General features: G+C 43.4%; 1 protein-coding gene across 28 annotated transcripts in view; it reads left to right on the forward strand.

The window, feature by feature from the left end:
- The window catches only part of LOC121271629 (protein PRQFV-amide-like), a 101,679-nt gene that overhangs the window by 80,345 nt on the left and 7,762 nt on the right, over positions 1-13,572 (forward strand). For 16 of the 28 annotated variants that reach the window (XM_041177683.1, XM_041177687.1, XM_041177686.1 and 13 more), the window contains 13 exons: positions 1,094-1,150; positions 2,686-2,721; positions 3,201-3,257; positions 4,584-4,619; positions 5,828-5,863; positions 6,341-6,397; positions 7,773-7,808; positions 7,957-7,992; positions 8,472-8,528; positions 11,104-11,139; positions 11,619-11,669; positions 12,999-13,034; positions 13,183-13,218. In XM_041177683.1, coding sequence (XP_041033617.1) covers positions 1,094-1,150; positions 2,686-2,721; positions 3,201-3,257; positions 4,584-4,619; positions 5,828-5,863; positions 6,341-6,397; positions 7,773-7,808; positions 7,957-7,992; positions 8,472-8,528; positions 11,104-11,139; positions 11,619-11,669; positions 12,999-13,034; positions 13,183-13,218 — 567 coding nt within the window. Of the gene's footprint in view, positions 1-619; positions 656-1,093; positions 1,151-2,685; positions 2,722-3,200; positions 3,258-4,583; positions 4,620-5,827; positions 5,864-6,340; positions 6,398-7,772; positions 7,809-7,956; positions 7,993-8,471; positions 8,529-11,103; positions 11,140-11,618; positions 11,670-12,998; positions 13,035-13,182; positions 13,219-13,572 lie in introns of all 28 variants that reach the window. The other 12 variants (XM_041177689.1, XM_041177691.1, XM_041177702.1 and 9 more) reach the window with 9 other exon arrangements.

The following is a 13,572-nucleotide window of genomic DNA, read 5'->3' on the forward strand; positions in this document are numbered from 1 at the left end:
GGATTCCAGAACTGCACGCAATACTCGAGCTGTGGGCCTAACCAGCGTTTTATATAGTTCCAGCATAACCTCCCTGCTCTTATATTCTATGCCTCAGCTAATAAAGGCAAGTATCCCATATGCCTTCTTAACCACTTTATCTTCCTGTCCCGCTACCTTAAAGTACCAGTGGACATGCACACCAAGGTCTCTCTGATCCTCGGTACTTCCCAGGGTCCTACCATTCATCGTGCATTCCCGTGCCTTGTTTGTCCTGCCCATGTGCATCTCCTCACACTTTTGTGGATTAAATTCCATTTGCCACTGATAAGCCCATCTGACCAGCCCGTCAATATCCTCCTGTAATCTAAGGCTATCTTCCTTACTATTTACCACCCCACCAATTATTGTCTGATCCACGAACTTACAGATCAACCCTCCTACATTCAATTCGAAATCGTTTATATATACCACAAACTGCAAAGGACCCAACACTGATCACTGTGCAACCCCACTGGACACAGGCATCCAGTCACAAAAACACCCCTCGACCATCACCATAGTTTTAAAACTATTCTGATAACTGGACATTGAGGCTTTACTGTGATTGGTGAACTGAAATTACTTCTTTCTGTTCCAGATTCTGTCGAAATATTGAGTCACTATGGGACTCAAGGTACCTATATTTATATTTTAAGATGTCCCTGTTTCTATCCATGATTGGCCAATATCTAGTGACTGTTTGGATCCATTGGCCTTGGATGGAAACCCAAAGCTCAGATCCTGGAGTCAGTCCCTGGTTCACTGTTCCTGTCTCTGAAGAGCCAGGAGGACAGAGAGTGTGGGTGAGGGACAATCTCACACCCGGGCAGTAAGTGAGACTCACACAGACCCTCGAGACACAGTTTCCTGGTGAAGTGTCCCGAACCCAATCCAACCCTGAGCAGGGCCTTCGAGTGATGGGAATGTAGCTCATGGTGAGGCAAGCGATTCAGTGGGTGGTACAATGTGTGAGTGTGAGCAAAAAGGAACATGTGACAGGGACATACTTTTAAATTGTGAACATTTCACATTCATTTTCCATTTTATAATCGAAAACCGGTTTTCATTTCAGATTCCAATGAAATTGTCAAAAGGAAAAGCAAAGAGATTGGTTCCAGAGAAGATGATGGTTTGTAGACCTCTCTGTGTGGGGGATTATTGACTGCGCTAATATATGGGAGCTGGGGCCATGAGGATGAATAAGCTCTTTAATGAAATGATGTAAGATACACGTGGAGTGAGGGTAGCAGTAGCAGAATGGAGAGCAAGCTGGCTACAAAACAGCAAACAGAGAGAAGGGGTTAAAGGGAGTTACTCCGACTGGTGGAAGGTTGGAAGTGGTGTTCCACAGGGAGCGGTGCTGGGATAACTATTGTTCGTCGTTTCCAGAAACAATTTGGACTTTGGAATCAGAAATACAATTTGCAAATGTGCAGGGAACACCAAACTGGAGTTTAGTTAATACTGAGGAGATGGTAATACAAATTCAAACTCGGCATGCGATTGGTAAATACATTTCGCTGTTATAAATGTCGGTTGTTCCTGGGTTTTGGTCGGAAGGATAAGGAGGCCACAAACTCCTCAGATAATCAGAGTCTCAATGCAGGTGAGGGACAGAGGGATCATTATTCACTAGACATTAAAACTAGTGACACAGACTCATGAGCCTTAAAACCAGAAATAAATCACAGGGATTCATTTCCAATGGGATAGAACTGAAAAGCAGAGAGGTTATGCTAAAGATATCTAGAAACTTGATGAGTCCACACTTTAACGACTGTACACAGTTCCTGTCACCATGTTACGCAAAAGCAATGGAGACATTGGAGAATATGCAGAATAGATTTACAAGGACAATATGAGAACTGAAAGGTTAGAACTATCAGGAGAGACTGAATAGATTCGGGCACTATTCTCTAGAAAAGAGAAGACTGAGGGGTGACCTGATAGATGTGTTCACAAAAATAATTCAAGTTTGATAGAGTACACAGAGAGAATTTGTTCCCATTGAGGGCAAGACCAACACTGAAGGCGATAAGTTTCAGAGTCACGAATAAATTCAGTCGGGAATGCTGAAGAAAACTCTTTTCCCAAACAATGAAAATGGGGAACTCACAACTGCAGGCAGGTTTCGAGGCAAATAGAATCGATACATTTAAGCGGAAGCTGAGAAAACAACAAAGGGGAAAGAAATAGAAGGAAATGTTGATGAGATGAGCTGCAGATGGGAGGCAGGAAGCTCGTGTTGTGCATGAACCATTCTACCATTCATCGTGCCTTCCCGTGCCTTGTTTGTCCTACCCAAGTGCATCACCTCACACTTTTGTGGATTAAATTCCATTTGCCACCGATAAGCCCATCTGACCAGCCCATTTATATCCTCCTGTGATCTAAGGCGATCCTCCTCACTATTTACCACTCCACCAATTATTGTCTTATCCACGAACTTGCTGATCAACCATCCTACATTCAATTTGAAATCGTTTATATATACCACAAACAGCAAAGGACCCAACACTGATCCCTATGGAACCCCACTGGACACAGGCATCCAGTCATAAAAACATTCCTCGACCATCACCATAGTTATAAAACTGTTCTGATTACGGGACACTGAGGCTTTACTGTGATTGTTGAACTGAAATTCTGTTCTTTCTGTTCCAGATTCTTTCGAAAAAGCGAGTCACTATGAGACTCAAGGTACCTATATTTATATTTTAAAATGTCCCTGTTTCTATCAATCATTGGTCAATAATCGAGTGACGATTGTGCTCATGTCTCTGTGAAACTGTTTGGATCCATTGGCCTTGGAAGGAAACCCAAATCTCAGATCCCGGAGTCAGTGCTCGGCTCACTGTTCCAGTCTCTGAAGAGCCAGGAGGGCAGAGAGTGTGGGTGAGGGACAATCTCACACCCGGGCAGTAAGTGAGACTCACACTGACCCTCAAGACTCAGGGATTCAACCCGCAGTTTCCTGGTGAAGTGTCCTGAACCCAATCCAACCCTGAGCTGGGCCTTCGAGTGATGGGAATGTAGCTCGTGGTGAGGCGAGCGATTCAGTGGGTGGTACAATGTGTGTGTGTGAGCAAAAAGGAAGATGTGACAGGGACACACTTTTGAATTGTGAACATTTCACATTCATTTTCCATTTTATAATCAAAAACCGGTTTTCGTTTCAGATTCGGACGAAATTGCCAAAAGGAAAAGCAAAGAGATTGGTTCCAGAGAAGATGATGGTTTGTACATCTCTCTGTGTGGGGGATTATTGACTGCGCTAATATATGGGAGCTGGGTCCATGAGAATGAACAAGATCTTTATTGAAATGATCTCAAATGCACGTGGAGTGAGGAGAGAAGTAGCAGAATGGAGAGCAAGCTGGCTACAAAACAGCAAACAGAGAGTAGGGGTTAAAGGGAGTTACTCCGACTGGTGGAAGGTGGGAAGTGGTGTTCCACAAGGATCGGTGCTGGGATCATTGTTCTTCATCGTTTACAGAAACAATTTGGACTTAGGAATCAGAAATACAATTTGCAAATGTGCAGGGGACACCAAACTCGAGTTTAGTTAATACTGAGGAGATGGTAATACAAATTCAAACTCGGCATGTGATTGGCAAATACATTTCACTGTTATAACTGTCGGTTGTTCCTGGGTTTTGGTCGGAAGGATAAGGAGGCCACAAACTCCTCAGATAATCAGAGTTTCAATGGGGGTGAGGAACAGAGAGATCATTATTCACAAATCACTAAAACTAGTGACACAGACTCATGAGGCCTTAAAACCAGAAATAAATCACTGGGATTCATTTCCAATGGGATAGAACTGAAACGCAGATAGGTTATGCTAAAGATGTCTAGAAGCTTGATTTGTCCAGACCGTAACGATTGTACACAGTTCCTGTCGCCATGTTACGCAAAAGCAATGGAGACATTGGAGAATATGCAGAATAGATTTACAAGGACAATACTAGAACTGAGAGGTTAGAACTATCAGGAGAGACTGAATAGGTTTGGGCTCTATTCTCTAGAAAAGAGAAGACTGAGGGGTGACCTGATAGAGGTCTTCACAAAAAGAATTCAAGTTTTATCGACTACACAGAGAGAATTTGTTCCCATTGAGGGCAAGCCCAAAGCTGAGGGCGATAAGCTTCAGTCATGAATAAATCCAATCGGGAATTCTGTAGGAAACTCTTTTCCCAGAGAAGAGAATGGGGAACTTGCTAATTCAGACAGATTTCGATGCAAATAGAATCGATACATTTAAGCGGAAGCTGATAAAGCAAGATAGGTAAAAGAAATAGAAGGAGATGTTGATAAGATGAGATGAAGACAGGTGGCAGGAAGCTCGTGTTGTGCATGAACACTGGCACCGAGCAGTTTGACCGAATGGCCTGTTTCTGTGTTGTAATCACCATGTGATTCGATATAAAATTCCACCTGGAGATGTGAGCTGTCCAGGTGCTGAGTGTGTGGGTGTTTGCAGTGGGATTGGGTTCATTGAAAATCATTCGGATATCGGAACGTGTGATCTGGAAACTGAAATCCTGTTCCCTCTGTTTCAGACTCTGTAGAGAATGAGAGTGAGCCTGATACTAAAGGTATTTATCCCGATCTTTGAACAATACTTCACGGTTACAGATTTAAATATCATTAAAACGGGAGGGACGTAGAGTCATAGAGGTCTACAGCATAGAAAAAGTCCCTTCAGCCCATCGAGTCTGTGCCAGTCAGCAAGTACCTAAATATTCTAATTCCCATTTGTAGCACTAGGCCCATGGCCTTTTATGCCCTGGCATCAAAAGTACATATCCAAATACTTCTTAAATGTTATGAGGATTTCTGCCTCTCACACCCTTTCAGGCAGTGAGTTCCAGATTCCCACCACCCTCTGGGTGAAAACATTCTGCCTCACATCCCCTCTAAACCTCCTGCCCCTTACCTTAAATCTATGCCCCCTGGTTACTGATCCCTGCACCAAGGGGAAAAGTTGCTTCCTGTCTACCCTATCTATGCCCCTGAAAATTTTATACACCTCAATCATGTCCCCCCTCAATCGCCCCATGCTCCAAGGAAAATAACCCCAATCTATCCAATCTCTCTTCATAACTAAAACTCTCCAGTCCAGGCAACATCCTGGTAAATCTCCTCTGCCCTCTCTCTACTGCAATCACATCCTTCCTATAATGCGGATTCCAGAACTGCATGCAATACTCGAGCTGTGGCCTAACCAGCGTTTTATATAGTTCTAGCATAACCTCCCTGCTCTTATATTCTATGTCTCAGATAATAAAGGCAAGTATCCCATATGCCTTCTTAACCACCTTATTTACCTGTCCCACTACCTTAAAGTACCAGTGGACATGCACACCAAGGTCCCTCTGATCCTCGGTATTTCCCAGGATTCTACCATTCATCGTGCCTTCCCGTGCCTTGTTTGTCCTACCCAAGTGCATCACCTCACACTTTTGTGGATTAAATTCCATTTGCCACCGATAAGCCCATCTGACCAGCCCATCTATATCCTCCTGTAATCTAAGGCGATCCTCCTCACTATTTACCAGTCCACCAATTATTGTCTTATCCACGAACTTACTGATCAACTCTCCTACATTCAATTCGAAATCGTTTATATATACCACAAACAGCAAAGGATCCAACACTGATCCCTGTGGAACCCCACTGGACACAGGCATCCAGTCATAAAAACATCCCTCAACCATCACCACAGTTTTAAAACTATTCTGATTACGGGACACTGAGGCTTTACTCTGATTGGTGAACTGAAATTCTGTTCTTTCTGTTCCAGATTCTTTCGAAAAAGCGAGTCACTATGGGACTCAAGGTACCTATATTTATATTTTAAAATGTCCCTGTTTCTATCAATCATTGGTCAATAATCGAGTGATGATTGTGCTCGTCTCTGTGAAACTGTTTGGATCTATTGGCCTTGGATGGAAACCCAAAGCTCAGATCCCAGAGTCAGCGCTCGGCTCACTGCTCCTGTCTCTGAAGAGCCAGGAGGGCAGAGAGTGTGGGTGAGGGACAATCTCACACCCGGGCAGTAAGTGAGACTCACATTGACCCTCGAGACTCCGGGATTCAACCCGCAGTTTCCTGGTGAAGTGACCCGAACCCAATCCAACCCTGAGCTAGGCCTTCGAGTGATGGGAATGTAGCTCATGGTGAGGCGAGCGATTCAGTGGGTGGTACAATGTGTGAGTGTGAGCAAAAAGGAACATGTGACAGGGACACACTTCTAAATTGTGAACATTTCACATTCATTTTCCATTTTATAATCGAAAACCGCTTTTCATTTCAGATTCCAATGAAATTACCAAAAGGAAAAGCAAAGAGATCGGTTCCAGAGAAAATGATGGTTTGTAGATCTCTCTGTGTGGGGGTTTATTGTCTGCGCTAACATATGGGAGCTGGGGCCATGAGAATGAACAAGCTCTTTATTGAAATGATATCAAATAGATGTGGAGTGAGGGAAGAAGTAGCAGAATGGAGAGCAAGCTGGCTACAAAACAGCAAACAGAGGGTAGGGGTTAAAGGGAGTTACTCCGACTGGTGGAAGGTGGGAAGTGGTGTTCTACTGGTATCGGTGCTGGGGTTACTGTTGTTTATCATTTACAGAAACAATTTGGACTTGGGAATCAGAAGTACAATTTCAAAATGTGTGGTTGACACCAAACGGGTTTAGTTAATACTGAAGAGACGGTGATAAATATTCAAATTATGCATGTGTTTGCTAAATACATTTCAGTGTAATAAACATGAGCTGATGTTGTAGAAAGTATTAAACTTACAGTCTTGCAGTGAAATTAGCAAATTTATTGCAATATTGATGAGTCTGAAGTGTTGAATTTTGGTCGGAAGGATAAGGAGGCACAGACTCCTCAGAAAATCAGAGTCTCAATGGGGGTGAGGAAAAGAGGGATCATTATTCACAAATCATTAAAACTAGTGACACAGGCTCACGAGGCCTTAAAAACACAAATAAATCACTGGGATTAATTTACAACTGAAATTAAATGAACTGAAAAGCAGAGAGGTTGGGCTAAAGATGTCTAGAAGCTTGATGAGTCCACACTGTAACGACTATACACAGTTCCTGTCTTCATGTTACACAAACGAGTTGGAGACATTGGAGAATATGCAGAATAGACTTACAGGACAATACTAGAACTGAGAGATTAGAACCGTCAGGATAGACTGAACAGGTTTGGGCTGCATTCTCTAGAAAAGAGAAGACTGAGGGGTGACCTGATAGATGTCTTCACAAGAATAGTTTGATAGAGTACACGGAGGGAATTGGTTCCCATTGAGGGCGAGAGCAAAATTGAGGGTGATAAAACTGATTCACTAATAAATCCAGTTGGGAATTCTGGAGGAAATGAGATGAGACTGGGGAACTCGCTACCGCAGGGAGAAATTGAGGCAAGTACAATCGATACATTTTAGGGGAAGATGGATAAAAAAACCGGGGGAAATAATTGGAGGATCTGCTGGGAGGGTGAGCTGAAGAGGGCTGGTAGGAAGCTTGTGTGGAGCATTACTATCACCACAGAGAAGTTGGGCTGAATGGCCTGTTTTTATGCTCTACGTTCATTCTGCAATTTCTATCTGAACATGTCAGTTGTCCAGCTGCTGAGTGTGTGGGTGTTTGCATTGGGATTGGGATAATTAAAAACCATTCGGATTTTGAAACATGTGATCTGGAAACTGAAATCCTGTTCCCTCTGTTTCAGACCCTGTAGAGAATGAGAGCGAATCTGATACTAAAGGTATTTATCCTGATCTTTGAACAATATATCACGGTTACAGGTTTAAATATCATTAAAACGGGAGGGACAGTTTTAAAACTATTCTGATAACGGGACACTGAGGCTTTACTGTGATTGGTGAACTGAAATTCTGTTCTTTCTGTTCCAGATTCTTTTGAAAAAGCGACTCACTCTGAGACACAAGGTAACTACATTTATATTTTAATATGTCCCTGTTTCTATCAACCATTGATCAATAATCTAGTGACGATTGTGCTCATGTCTCTGGGAAGCTCTTTGGATCCATTGGCCTTGGATGGAAATCCAAAGCTCAGATCCCGGAGTCAGTGCTCGGCTCACTGTTCCTGTCTCTGAAGAGCCAGGAGGGCAGAGAGTGTGGGTGAGGGACAATCTCACACCCAGGCAATAAGTGAGTCCCACACTGACCCTCGAGACTCCGGGATTCAACTCGCAGTTTCCTGGTGAAGTGTCCCGAACCCAATCAAACCCTGAGCTGGGCCTTCGAGTGATGGGAATGTTGCTCATGGTGAGGTGAGCGATTCAGTGGGTGGTACATTGTGTGAGTGTCAGCAAAAAGGAACATGTGACAGGAACACACTTTTAAATTGTGAACATTTCACATTCATTTTCCATTTTATAATCGAAAACCGGTTTTCATTTCAGATTCCGAAGAAATTGCCAAAAGGAAAAGCAAAGAGATCGGTTCCAGAGAAGGTGATGGTTTGTAGATCTCCTGTGTGGGGGATTATTGACTGTGCTAATATATGGGAGCTCGGGCCATGAGAATGAACAAGATCTTTATTGAAATGATGTCAAATACACGTGGAGTGAGGGGAGAAGTAGCAGAATGGAGAGCAAGCTGGCTACAAAACAGCAAACAGAAAATAGGGGTTAAAGGGAGTTACTCCGGCTGGAGGAAGGTGGGAAGTGGTGTTCCACAGGGATCGGTGCTGGGATCACTGTTGTTCATTATTTACAGTAACAATTTGAATTGGGAATTAGAAATACAATTTGCAAATGTGCAGGGGACACCAAACTAGAGTTTAGTTAATACTGAGGAGATGGTAATACAAATTCAGACTCGGCATGTGACTGGTAAATACATTTCACTGTTGTAAATGTTGGTTGTTCCTGGGTTTTGGTCGGAAGGATAAGGAGGCCACAAACTCCTCAGATAATCAGAGTCTCAATGGGGGTGAGGAACAGAGAGATCATTATTCACAAATCATTAAAACTAGTGACACAGACTCATGAGGCCTTAAAACCAGAAATAAATCACTGGGATTCATTTCCAATGGGATAGAACTGAAACGCAGACAGGTTATGTGAAAGATGTCTAGAAGCTTGATTAGTCTACACTGTAACAGCTGCACACAGTTCCTGTCTCCATGTTACGCAAAAGCAATGGAGACATTGGAGAATATGCAGAATAGATTTACAAGGACAATACTAGAACTGAGAGGTTAGAACTATCAGGAGAGACTGAATAGATTTGGGCTCTATTCTCTAGAAAAGAGAGGACTGAGGGGTGACCTGATAGAGATCTTCACAAAAAGAATTCAAATTTGATAGTGTACACAGAGAGACTTTATTCCCATTGAGGGCAAGACCAAAGCTGAGGGCGATAAACTTCAGAGTCACGAATAAATCCAATCGGGAATTCTGGAGGAAACTCTTTTCCCAGAGAACGATGAGAATGGGGACCTTGCTACTGCAGACAGATTTCGAGGCAAATAGAATCGATACATTTAAGCGGAAGCTGAAAGAGCAAGAAAGGTGAAAGAAATAGAAGGAGATGTTGATAAGATGAGATGAAGACAGGTGGCAGGAAGCTCGTGTTGTGCATGAACACTGGCACAGAGCAGTTTGACCAAATGGCCCTGTTTCTGTGTTGTAATCACCATGTGATTCGATATAAAATTCCATCTGGAGATGTGAGCTGTCCAGGTGCTGAGTGTGTGGGTATTTGCAGTCGGATTGGGTTCATTGAAAACCATTCGGATATCGGAACGTGTGGTCTGGAAACTGAAATCCTGTTCCCTCTGTTTCAGACTCTGTAGAGAATGAGAGTGAGCCTGATACTAAAAGTATTTATCCCGATCTTTGAACAATACTTCACGGTTACAGATTTAAATATCATTAAAACGGGAGGGACATAGAGTCATAGAGGTCTACAGCATAGAAAAAGGCCCTTCGGCCCATCGAATCTATGCCAGTCAAACAAGTGCCTAAGTATTCTAATTGCATTTTCTAGCATTGGGCCCATAGCCTTGTATGCCCTGGCATCAAAAGCACACATCCAAATACTTCTCAAATGTTATGAGGATTTCTGCCTCTCACACCCTTTCAGGCAGTGAGTTGCAGATTCCCACCACCCTCTGGGTGAAAACATTCTGCCTCACATCCCCTCTAAACCTCCTGCCCCTTACCTTAAATCTATGCCCCCTGGTTACTGATCCCTGCACCAAGGGGAAAAGTTGCTTCCTGTCTGCCCTATCTATGCCCCTGATAATTTTATACACCTCAATCATGTCTCCCCTCAATCTCCTCTCCTCCAAGGAAAATAACCCCAATCTATCCAAACTCTCTTCATAACTAAAACTCTCCAGTCCAGGCAACATCCTGGTAAATCTCCTCTCCCCTCTCCCTACTGCAATCACATCCTTCCTATAATGCTGATTCCAGAACTGCACGCAATACTCGAGCTGTGGGCCTAACCAGTGTTTTATTTAGCTCTAGCATAACCTGCCTGCTCTTATATTCTATGTCTCAGCTAATAAAGGCAAGTATCCCATATGCCTTCTTAACCACCTTATCTACCTGTCCCGCTACCTTAAAGTACCGGTGGACATGCACACCAAGGTCCCTCTGATCCTCAGTACTTCCTAGGGCCCTACCATTCATCGTGCAATCCCGTGCTTTGTTTGTCCTGCCCATGTGCATCACCTCACACTTATCTGGATTAAATTCCATTTGCCACCTATAAGCCCATCTGACCAGGCCGTCTATATCCTCCTGTAATCTAAGGCTATCCTCCTCACTATTTACCACTCTACCAATTATTGTCTTATCCACGAACTTACTAATGAACCCTCCTACATTCAATTCTAAATCGTTTATATATACCACAAACAGCAAGGGACCCAACACCGATCCCTGTGGAACCCCACTGGACACAGGCATCCAATCACAAAAACATCCCTCGACCATCACCACAGTTTTAAAACTATTCTGATTACGGGACACTGAGGCTTAATGTGATTGGTGAACTGAAATTCTGCTCGTTCTGTTCCAGACTCTTTCGAAAAAGCGAGTCACTCTGAGACAAAAGGTATCTATATTTATAGTTTAATATGTCCCTATTTCTATCAATCATTGGTCATTGATCGAGTGGCGACTGTGCTCATGTCTCTGGGAAGCTGTTTGGATCCATTGGCCTTGGATGGAAACTCAAAGCTCAGATCCTGGAGTCAGTGCTCGGCTCACTGTTCCTGTCTCTGAAGAGCCAGGAGGGCAGAGAGTGTGGGTGAGGGACAGTCTCACACCCGGGCAGTAAGTGAGATTGACACTGACCCTCGAGACTCTGGGATTCAACCCACAGTTTCCTGGTGAAGTGTCCCGAACCCAATCCAACCCTGAGCTGGGCCTTCGAGTGATGGGAATGTAGCTCATGGTGAGGTGAGCGATTCAGTGGGTGGTACAAAATGTGAGTGTGAGCAAAAAGGCACATGTGACAGGGACACACTTTTAAATCGTGAACATTTCACATTCATTTTCCATTTTATAATCGAAAACCGGTTTTCATTTCAGATTCCGAAGAAATTGCCAAAAGGAAAAGCAAAGAGATCAGTTCCAGAGAAGGTGATGGTTTGTAGATCTCTCTGTGTGGGGGATTATTGACTGTGCTAATATATGGGAGCTCGGGCCATGAGAATGAACAAGATCTTTATTGAAATGATGTCAAATACACGTGGAGTGAGCGGAGCAGTAGCAGAATGGAGAGCAAGCTGGCTACAAAATAGCAAACAGAAAGTAGGGGTTAAAGGGAGTTACTCCGGCTGGAGGAAGGTGGGAAGTGGTGTTCCACAGGGATCGGTGCTGGGATCACTGTTGTTCATCGTTTACAGTAACAATTTGAATTGGGAATCAGAAATACAATTTGCAAATGTGCAGGGGACACCAAACTGGAGTTTAGTTAATACTGAGGAGATGGTAATACAAATTCAAACTCGGCATGTGATCGGTAAATACATTTCACTGTTATAAATGTTGTTTGTTTCTGGGTTTTGGTCGGAAGGATAAGGAGGCCACAAACTCCTCAGATAATCAGAGTCTCAATGGGGGTGAGGAACAGAGGAATCATTATTCACAAATCATTAAAACTAGTGACACAGACTCATGAGGCCTTAAAACCAGAAATAAATCACTGGGAATCATTTCCAATGGGATAGAACTGAAAAGTAGATAGGTTATGCCAAAAATGTCTAGAAGCTTGATTGGTCCACACTGTAATGACTGTTCCCAGTTTCTGTCTCCATGTTACGCAAACGAAATGGAGACATTGGAGAATATGCAGAATAGATTTACAAGGACAATACTAGAACTGAGAGGTTAGAACTATCAGGAAAGACTGAATAGGTTCGGGCTCTATTCTCTAGAAAAGAGAAGACTGAGGGATGACCTGATAGAGGTCCTTACCAAAATAATTCAACTTGATAGAGTACACGGAGAGAATTGGTTCCCATTGAGGGCGAGACTAAAATTGAGGGGCATAAATATGATTCACTTGTAAATCCAAGCAGGATTTCTGAAGGGCAAACTTTACCCAGAGAGAGATGAGAATGGGGAACTCACTACCACAGGGAGAGATCGAGGCAAATACAATCGATTCATTTAAAGGGAAGCTGAAAAAACAAGATAGGGGAAAGAAATAGAAGGAGATATTGATGAGATGAAGACGGTTGGGAGGAAGCTCATGTTGTGCATGACCACTGGCACAGAGCAGTTTGACCGAATGGCCTGTTTCTGTGTTGTAATCACCATGTGATTTGATATAAAATTCCACCTGGAGATGTGAGCTGTCCAGGTGCTGAGTGTGTGGGTGTTTGCAGTGGGATTGGGATCATTGAAAACCATTCGGATATCGAAATGTGTGATCTGGAAACTGAAATCCTGTTCCCTCTGTTTCAGACTCTGTAGAGAATGAGAGTGAACCTGATACTAAAGGTATTTATCCTGAGCTTTGAACAGTATGTCACGGTTACAGATTTAAATATCATTAAAATGGGAGGGACAGTTTTAAAACTAGCCTGATAACAGGACACTGAGGATTTACTGTGATTGGTGAACTGAAATTCTGTTCTTTCTGTTCCAGATTCTTTTGAAAAAGTGACTCACTCTGGGACTCAAGGTATCTATATTTATATTTTAATATGTCCCTATCAATCATTGGTCAATAATCGAGTGACGATTGTGCTCATGTCTCTGGGAATCTCTTTGGATCCATTGGCCTTGGATGGAAATCCAAAGCTCAGATACTGGAGTCAGTGCTCGGCTCACTGTTCCTGTCTCTGAAGAGCCAGGAGGGCAGAGAGTGTGGGTGAGGGACAATCTCACACCCGGGCAGTAAGTAAGACTCACCCTCGAGACTCTGAGATTCAACCCCCAGTTTCCTGCTGAAGTGACCCGAACCCAATCCAACCCTGAGCTGGGCCTTCGAGTGATGGGAATGTAGCTCATGGTGAGGCGAGCGATTCAATGGGTG

This window comes from Carcharodon carcharias, chromosome 31 (assembly GCF_017639515.1).
Source record: "Carcharodon carcharias isolate sCarCar2 chromosome 31, sCarCar2.pri, whole genome shotgun sequence".
NCBI classification, from domain to species: Eukaryota; Metazoa; Chordata; class Chondrichthyes; order Lamniformes; family Lamnidae; genus Carcharodon; species Carcharodon carcharias.